This window comes from Limulus polyphemus, unplaced genomic scaffold (assembly GCF_000517525.1).
Source record: "Limulus polyphemus unplaced genomic scaffold, Limulus_polyphemus-2.1.2 Scaffold3815, whole genome shotgun sequence".
In the NCBI taxonomy this organism is placed as follows: Eukaryota; Metazoa; Arthropoda; class Merostomata; order Xiphosura; family Limulidae; genus Limulus; species Limulus polyphemus.
Genome location: NW_013669425.1, coordinates 72,004 through 81,766, shown reverse-complemented (window position 1 = coordinate 81,766; position 9,763 = coordinate 72,004). Strand labels below are relative to the sequence as shown.

The following is a 9,763-nucleotide window of genomic DNA, read 5'->3' as shown; positions in this document are numbered from 1 at the left end:
CACACTTGCACTCATGTTACTGTATCAAATAACATAAGGTCTGTACAAAGTAACTTGTCTTGGCTGTGTTTTAGTCAACTAGTATTTTGTACAATGCTGTCACATTTCAATTGTATATACATTATTGCTATTTATAAATAAGTTCTTAAACTTATTTTTCCTAAAATATAGAACAGTAAATAAAGAAGTAAAGCAAACAATTATCTCTTCTAGGTACAACCTTTGTACTCAGTTGCTGCTTAATTTAGGTTGCTAAGCCTTTAAAAATTTTGCATGTGGAGGACATCAAACAAAATATTTTTTTTTGGTTTTATATATACTTTTGAGTAACTAACAAATCATAAATTACTACATCAATACCCTAGAATTCTACTATAATTTATCAAACTTAGTAACTAAGTTGTATTTGGGTCTAAAAAAATATCAAATTTCGAGCAGACTAAAGACACAACCTACCTCATTGAAATCTTGGTTTAAAAGAAAGAAATGGTGCTAGGTACATTAGAAAGCCTGAGAAAACCACTAGGGGGACAATTTGAGCTTCTGATTGGTTATTCATGTTGTATATAGAAGTAAGTGTTTATAAGGGAGAGTTTCCAAAAATCGAAGGAAGTGAGCAGGGTGCCACAATGTTTGATTTATTATGTGAGCAATATCTTAGTAAATAGAAAAGATAAGACCTTATTCTATATTCTAGCTTGTCAGAATCTGTAATTTGAGTTTCTAATTCGTATGAAACTATAGACGTAGTATTTTGACTTCACAAACATCTAATTTGAACTAATGCTGCATTAACATACCATGTGTCACACAAAAATCAAGGTTTATCTGTGTTTTTTAATATTTACTTTTAAATTAACAAATTGAGTAATGTATAGTTCTAAAATTTTAATTATAATCTACAGTTTGATACCAAACCTATTGACATAAATTCATGAAATAGTAGTTCAGTGAAATTTTGAATGCAAGTCAACAAACGTGATGACATGGCCTTTGCCATGTGACCTGCCACAATAGGGTTAATTAATCCACTTTACTATCAATATATGTCCAGGAAATAAATAATGATAATGTATGTTATAATTACAATGTTTATGTTACCTAAGTTATAATTCCTTTGTTTCAAAGGAAACATTTAAACCAAAATACTTAAACTGCAATATTCTTGTCATGTGATCTATGCGCTACAAAAATATTTTAGCAGTAGTTCACTCTTAGCCACATAAGCTGGCAATGTACATGAGCATCTAAATGCTAGCGAATGTGTGTTTGAACTATTTGACACAGGAGATCCAAAGTCTGTAGCTGCTTTGCCTGGAAAACAGATATAAATTTTCAACCCCTTGATAGCTGCCATTTCCAACTTCTGTACTTTGCCTTGAGATTTCCAACATACATGTAATTAGTTGATACAAATGTATACAGTTATTAGAAAGAGCTCAGTTAACACTATACTCCACTAACGGTTAATTTGAAATTGGCAAGCAGTTTTCCTCACAGTGTACATGTAACTGCTATTAGTACTGTTTTCTGCTTGATCGACTATAGCACTTACAGTAGTTTCTTACCTAAATATGCTATAGTTAGAGAGACAGTTAAATTGTATTTAGGTCTTATTTTTATCTTTTAATTAATTATGTATTATTTGTGTTTTAAAAATCATATTCAAAAGGTTTAATGATTTTTATAAGTTTAACTTGTTGTTGCCTAGATTGTGAAAGTGTATACACAGATGATGAGTTTTGAGTGTGCAAAACATTAATGAAATGAGAATCTGTACAGGAGTCATCTTATAATAATTATAAAGCTCCACAGGCACCAGTTTATGCATTGGCATAAATAGCAAAAGACAAAGAACTGGAAAGGAAAATTAAAGATAAAATATAAGTGAAAAAATAAAGATGTGAAGTTATGCATATTAAAAAAAATCAAGTTTCAAAAGACTTCTACAAAGAGCTAAAAGGTATGTACATATTTCCATTTCTTTGCAATGTACATTGATGATAATAGGTAGAGTTAGTGATTTAATAGATAAAATGGAAAATAAAATATAAACATTTATGTTAAAAGAACTTTTGATATTCATTTATCAGATTCTAAAGATCATGCAAATGAAATGTGAAAACTCTAAGATAATAATTAATACTTTAATATTCCACATTAAAATCACATTGCAGGTGAACTATTCAGAGTCTAAGTGCAAATAACTACATTAAATAAAGAATTTTTGTATTAGAAATAGTACAAAAAATAAAAATTAAATACTTTATTTTTCTGAAACTACAAACCTTTCGGAATGTTATTATCAAATTTTAAACAGTTTCATCCACTAGTTATAATTTTGAATAAAATATGATGAGAATTGGCATTTTCTTAAATCAAAAATGTATTTTCAATAAATCTTACCTCGAGTGCCAGGGTTTCTTCCGTTGCCCATCTAAGCATTGGTCAAATTTTTTTATGCTTGCTCCAGTCTTTTATAGCCCATTTAACTGCTCTTGGCAATATTTGTCTCATGGCACTCTCCATCTAAGTCAATGCACCCTCTATCCTGGTACTGTATTTAACCACCTCATTCTGATAATGTTATCACTTTTTCGAAACTGACTCAATCTATAGTCTCTAACACCGGCTCTTAGAGGGGAGAAAGGGCTGGAGAGTGTGAGGTAAGTATTACTGGAAATACATTTTCGATTTAAGAAAATGTTAACTTCCAAAACATACTTACCTTTACTCACACTACAGCTAGAATCTCACATTCATAAGGTGGAGGGGCCAGTGAAGACATTATCCATACAGAAAGCATCTGCATAGATCATGGGTGTCTCAATAGAAGATTGACACTCTAGTGGAGGAACTGCAGTACATCCAGAACAGGTATGTTCTTCACCTGGAACTTAATTTGTGTACTGTGGGTGGAATTTTACATGATTTATCATCACTATTGGCCAGGTCCCAACAAGATAGCCAAAACTCCACTGCTCAGGGTTGGAATTATAGGACCATAGTCCCAATATCTCACGCTGGTGGCTAGGGCAATTGGACTGCAATATATATAAATTACACTTTTGGAGATAAAACACCTTAAAAACTTAGTTTTACTTAATGGGGACGTTTTGACCAAATGCTCTTTTTTCAAGCCAGAACACAGATAGTGACGAACTACTGCAGAATGTTCAGAAAGTGAACAATACACGAGAAAAGAATGTAACGTGAGTTAAAAACATGAGAAATAAACAATATAGTGTTGACAATGTAACAAGGCTAAAGAAAATAGTGACGAGATAATGAAGGAAATATATAATTATACAAATATATAACTAAACAGTTAATATCTGAAAGTTTAAAAAACTATTAAAAAGCCATTTAAAAAAGAAAGAAAGAAAATTAATGTTAAAATTTATAAAAACTGAAATGTTTGTTGATACCAGAGGGACTTATACAGCCTAATTTGAAAATGATTTCTTTTTCAATTCTGATTCTTTTAATGGTGTTGGAGGGGGGCATGTCTTAGGGCAATTACTCCGAAATTAAGAATGGAATGATTAGCTTTGTTAGAGTGTCGAGCTACAGGTTTATCTAGATTTTTAATCAAAATGCTATGCAAGTTTTCTCATGTGCATTCAGAGAGCATACAGTTGGTTTCTCCTATATAGATGTAATCACAGTAGTTACAAATAATACAATAAATTAAACATTTAGATGTACACTTGAAATGGCTATTAACAGTAAAGGCTGACTTAGGGCCCTTAACAGATGTTCTATGATCAATGTAAGGGCAAGTGTTGCATCTGCTCCTCTGGCAACTGTACGTACCGATTTCTGTGTGACATGGTTGTTGTATGTTGTTCGGAAGTTGACTATGGACGAGTCACGTTTATAAGAAATTAAGGGTTTATTAGGAAACGTGACTGGTGGTACTGTCCTGTATTAAGATGTGAAAGTTGTTAAGCAATATATGAGTTAGTTGTGTGTTGAATGTGTGATACGTAAGTGTAAGGGGAATGCTTTTATGATTGGTGGTAGTAGAAGTGTTTTTGTTGAAGAGAGGTTGGACATGTGTCGTAGGAATCTTTAAATTTTCCAGCGTGTTGGTGTTATAATTACTGAAATGATTTAAGCTGGGCAATCTCTGCAAACTAGAATTTGAACGTTTTTTGAGTGCATTTTGTACCCACAATGTAACTGGATATAAAACCTGGGAAACTGAATGATCTCAATGAATAAAAAGCTGTCTAGCATCTCTAAAGGCATTAATGCAAACAACAAAATCTTCAAGACCCTCACTGGACATAACAAATGAATGAAATCCGATCAGTTATAGAAGCGAAAAAAAAAGTAACCAGATGAACTGGTGAAAAGAATTTATCCCATTCCCTGGCTGACAGGGTCTTATGGAAGAAGAACCGGTCTGAGGATGTAGGTAGAATGATAAAGTGTTCAGTGCACAATCAGCACAAACCGCTCTGACTGGCAACAACTGTGGGTTAGCAGCAACAAAAATAAACCTTCAGGGAAAGATGATATATGGTACATCAGGCTAAGGTCTTAAATGGGTGTTGAGAAATGGCCTGTAATGCCACGTTAATATACAGTTGTTTGGGACAAAGGATCCAAAACGACTTGAAGAAGTCAGAGAGTACTGGGGACTCAAATACTTTTTGTCTTGAGTTTTGAATGGTAGTCGATAAGGCCACCTTATACAGGAAGGCTGTGGAAGATGGAAAGCCCTTGCCAAAGAACCAGGTCAAAAAGTGAGTTATGGCTGGTACTACTGAACAATGTGGGTTCAACTTCTTCTCAATATACCACTGCCGATACATGTGCCATTTTTGTTGATAATGTCTATTGTGGGACTAAGCAAAGACTGAGACAAATACATGGCAATCTTAAAATTTAAACCCCAATGCCATACGAAGGACTGCATAACCTCCATGCCTGAAGCATGAGCTTCTGGATAGTCAAGTGTACCATGTCAGATCAAGGCTGCCTCCACAGAGATGGCCAAAGAGGAAGAGGTGGACACTCCTGAAGGTACTGCACAAGCAGAAACCAGGGTGTAACTGCCAATCTGGTGCTATCAACAGGACCTGACAATGGGTTGGAACAAATTATAGTTAGTACCTTGGGTAACATACAAATTGGAGGGAAGGTCTAGAGTTGTAATCATGTCCTTTTCTGATGGAATGCATCCATTGCAAAAGCCGAGGGTGAAGTACAGGAAACCAAATTGCTAGTAATTGGGTGTTCCAATGAGTGGCTAACCCACCAATCATCAGTGTTTCAAAATAAGAGCCAATCCACCATAAAAACCTTGCAATGCAGCATCTCTTCTGATGGGAGAATCTGTTTGGGTTGAGACAATGGACCTGATACAACATTCATCACCTGAGGAACATGACAAGCTAGTAGGGTGATATGATAGGAGTGTTTCCAAGAAAGGAGATGCAAGGTTCGAAAACAAAGAGCCCTGGACCAAGTGCCTCCTTGATGGGAAAAGCAAGACACCATTGTGAAATTGTTGGAGTGAAGCCTGACAATTTTCCCCTTAATAAGTCCAGACGATGAGACATCACCTATTGAAGAGAAAGAAGGTCTAAAACATTATGTAGAGAAGCTTTGCCTTCTGTGCATAGATCCTGGAATTCCTGACTGTTGAGATATGCACCCCATCCCTGAAGCGAAGCATTCATGAAGAGATGGATCTCTGGAGGATGTGGCAGAAGAGAAACCCATATCTGAATATTGTTCCGATCTAACAACCTCTTAAGATCGAAAAGAACGATCCTGAATAAGGAAACTGAGGAATCCAGTAAATCAATACTTATGATCCATTGGTCACATAAAGGCCATTGAAGGGATTTCTTGTGTGCTCATCCCAAAGGCATGAGGGGTTTGAGTGATGCCTACATTCCCAAAAGAGAAAGAAACATCTATGCAGTGGGAGATGAAAAGTGTAGAACTGGATGGGAGTCGAGATATGTGATGAAAAAAATATCCAGACTGATGACATATTAAATTGGAGCATGAATAGATGTTCCAGCTCTGATAATGAAGCCTGTCTTGGTTGTTTCTGAAAGTAGAATCCAGGTGTGACGTTTGGACAATGAACAAGTTGGTGCCAGCAGTAACCAGTCATCCATAAGAAAAGGGTCATATGATTTGGCAAAGCCTACATGGTGCTGATGCTAGCTCATGGTAAAAACCCTTAACTCCTGTACCTGACCCTCATGCACAAAAAATGCTAATAGTGGCGGGAAGCCATCACTATGGCAATGTGCAGATATGAGCCAATGACATGGAAATTGGACATCACAATCCTAGTAAAAAATTCCAACTTGGAGTGAGGTTTGAGTCACTTGGAAAATCTAGGAATTGATATAGATGAAGATTGAAGGATGGACACCAATCTCCTGTCTTCTTGTGCCCATCAAACCGATGGGAATAAAAGCCAGGAAGAACTGGCAAGACTCTCTCGCCAGCCCCAGACCAATCAAACTCTTGTAAGTCAAAAACTAAGTTCCAAAATCCAAGGAAATGCAGGAGATGGAAACCTTACTGGTTGAGTGGATAATGTGTTGAAGATGGAAACTGAATGACTAATACAAACTTATGGACCTGTGGTGCCCATAGAACCATGGTTAAGGTTTATCACACATCCAGACATTCTCGGATCTGAAACCCCAGAGACCCTGAAGGCATACAATAGTCACTGATGCTGCAGGAGGTGTTTAGACTGAGCAGTAGAATCCTTGGATATGGATAGTATCTATTCTGGGTACCGATGACTGAGGGACTGATGTTGGGGGTCAGGACACTTGAGTAGGAGGTGGAACTATAAACCCCTGTTGGAGTCAATGAATCTCAAGATGCCAACAAAAATATGAATGAATGTAGAAGCCGGCAATCAAATGAATGTGCACGCTAACATAGGTTCCAGCTCATTATCAGTGGACTTTGTGATCTTGAGTCTTCCAAGAAAGTTTAGTGTTAAAAAAACAGCACGAAGGACTTTAGAGTTGTAAGTCTGTAAACTTACTGCTGTCACACCAGAGGATATTGATCTATTCTGGTTAACTACAGACACTCTAGAAACCCTAATTTTTAGGAGCAGATGTATTCTTTGTGAACTGGAACATGCTTCCACCTGGCACAGTTCCAACAACTGTGGCAGAAAAGGTATAGCTGTCCCTTCACATAACTGAGCAGTAAACCTCTCTGTATGAACCACAATGTCAGTGGATGGAGAGAAAACTAGTAATTTGCTCCCAGACCTTTCAGCCATCAATTAAGGTGCAGGCTCAAAAGCAACTGGGGAAAGACCCAAAACATCACATACTCGATGTAGATTGGTTTGGTTTGTTTTGAATCTCTTTGCAAAGCTACATGAGGGCTATCTGCATTAGCCATCCTTAATTTAGCAGTGAAAGACTAGAGGGAAGGCAGCTAGTCATCACCACCCACTGCCAATTCTTGGGTTACTATTTTACCAACGAATAGTGGGATTGACTGTCACTTTATAATGCCTCATGGCTGAAAGGGCGAGCATATTTGGTGGGACGGGAATTCAAACCTGTGACTCTCAAATTGCGAGTCAAGTGCCATAACCACTTGCCCATGCCAGGCCACCAACAGAAGAAAAACAGCATGAGGATGCTTATCCTAAAGTGGCCTCCTGAGAAGCAAATGGAATGAAAGAAGGTGCAAGAGTTGGTTTCAATTTTGCACAAAGCTACACGAGGGCTATCTGTACTAGCCATCCCTAATTTAGAAGTGAAAGACTACAAGGAAGGCAGCTAGTCATCATCACCGACCGCCATTTCTTGGGTTCTCACTATTACTAACGAATAGTGGGAATAACCATCGCATAATAACACCCCCACAGCTGAAAGAAATATTTGGTGGGATGGGGATTTGAACCCAAGAACCTCAGCTTGCGAGTCAAGCACCCTAGCCATGCCAGGCCAAAGGTGCAGGAAAAAGCGAATATAAATTTTTTCCGGAATGTCCAGGATCCCCCTCAACTGCAACCTCAGATTCCCCTGGAGGAACACCACTGAACCGAACATATGTCTCCTTCTTACTACAAATAAGATCACTGACAGTTTCAACCGAGAGTGACCCCTTCCCAGATTATTGAGCAATGCTAGATATCTGAGGTGGGATAGGAGCGACATGATTTGCCTCTGTGCTGGAAATAATAATCCAAAAATTCATGTCGAATATCAGCTTGCCGAACTAAAAAATTTTTTTGTTTTTACGAAAACCAACTAGGTGATGCAAAAATTGCTCTAAGTGTCTCTAACAGTCGCAGTATAGAGAAACCATTCCTGAATGCCTTGTGAAGAAAAAGTGAAAACATTATCTCAATGAGGTGCTTATATACAGTACCAGGATAGAGGGTGCACTGACTTAGGTGGAGAAGTCACAAGACAAATAGTGTCAAGGACAATTAAGTGGGGTATAAAAGACTGGAGCAAGTGAGAAAAAATCAGACCAATGCTTATATGGGCAAAGGAAGAAACCCTGGCAGGGAGTAATAGCTATAATGTGAGTGGAGCATGTTTTGGAAGCAATGTTAGCTGCCAAGAATCTTGGAAGCTGGGTATTAAAGGTTAAAGTTAGGAAACGGTGGAAGTAACATTTCTGAAATCATGGTTTAAAAAGGGCAGGCATTAAATAGTTATAATTAATTTTTGTTATGCGAGTTTAGTGATGTTCCACATTGTAGTTTTCAGGAATTTAGATATTTAGAACAAAGGTAATGTTAACTATAGTACTAGTTTCTCTATAAATAAAACTGATTTGTTTGTACTATACTTTTTTACAATACCTGATTTATCATGGCTAAGTTGACAGTTTTCTTATCAAAAATACTAATACTGAAACTCACAAAATAAGGTAGTAAGAAACATGAAAGAAAGAAAATGAAAAAAAACAAACATACTTTGGTCCAGAAGTAAAAGACAGCATAGGCAAATACATAAACTGCTGATCCCCCAGACACAAGGAATGACCTCCACCACCAGTGATAATCCTGAAGCATGATACATACAGTTAAGATATATATACATACACATAATACCACTTTATGAACTGCAGTCACTCACTTAATTCTTTAATGATTTTCACATAAATTTAACATGGGATTTGTAAAATATTAATCACTTTAAAGTAGTGATTATAAAGCATAAAAATAATTTAAAATATATCCTAGGCAAATTAATAGCAACTAGTAAATGAGTGAGTATTTGCACAATATACCTTAACCTTATCCCTGTCCTGTGCATTGTGTTATTCACAGGATATAATGCTTAAGCACCTGAGTATTATATGTGTATTTGTATTACTTGTTATGCAGCTGATGCTCATGACATGGCAAGTGCAACTGGCTGTTTAGGTTCAACATATAAGATTAGAAGAGAGCTTTATATGAGCATCACATGTAACACTCAAAGCTCATGTGAAGGATGATATTTTAAGTTACTTTCACTCAAGAGAAAATTTAAATTTAGGATTTTTAGTTGCTAAAACTCTTAACTCCACTCTCTTTCAATAATACTAGAAGGATATGCTTCACTCATACCTAGCTGGGTAAGTAGTCAAATATGCTTATCCATTAAAACTGTTAAATGACCTAAAACAGGGAATGGGTTAACCCTTACGAGACGGGTCATGCATGAAAGGCCATGTGATCTCGTTTGTTGACTCACATTCAAAATTTCACTGAACTACTATTTCATGAATTTATGTCAATAGGTCT

General features: G+C 36.6%; 1 protein-coding gene across 11 annotated transcripts in view; it reads right to left on the bottom strand.

Moving 5' to 3' along the window:
• LOC106470088 (transmembrane 9 superfamily member 4-like) overlaps nucleotides 1-9,763 on the bottom strand; it is an 85,519-nt gene that overhangs the window by 4,673 nt on the left and 71,083 nt on the right. For all 11 annotated transcript variants that reach the window (XM_022398654.1, XM_022398646.1, XM_013930615.2 and 8 more), the window contains one exon: nucleotides 8,948-9,037. In XM_022398654.1, coding sequence (XP_022254362.1) covers nucleotides 8,948-9,037 — 90 coding nt within the window. The remainder of the gene's footprint in view (nucleotides 1-8,947; nucleotides 9,038-9,763) is intronic.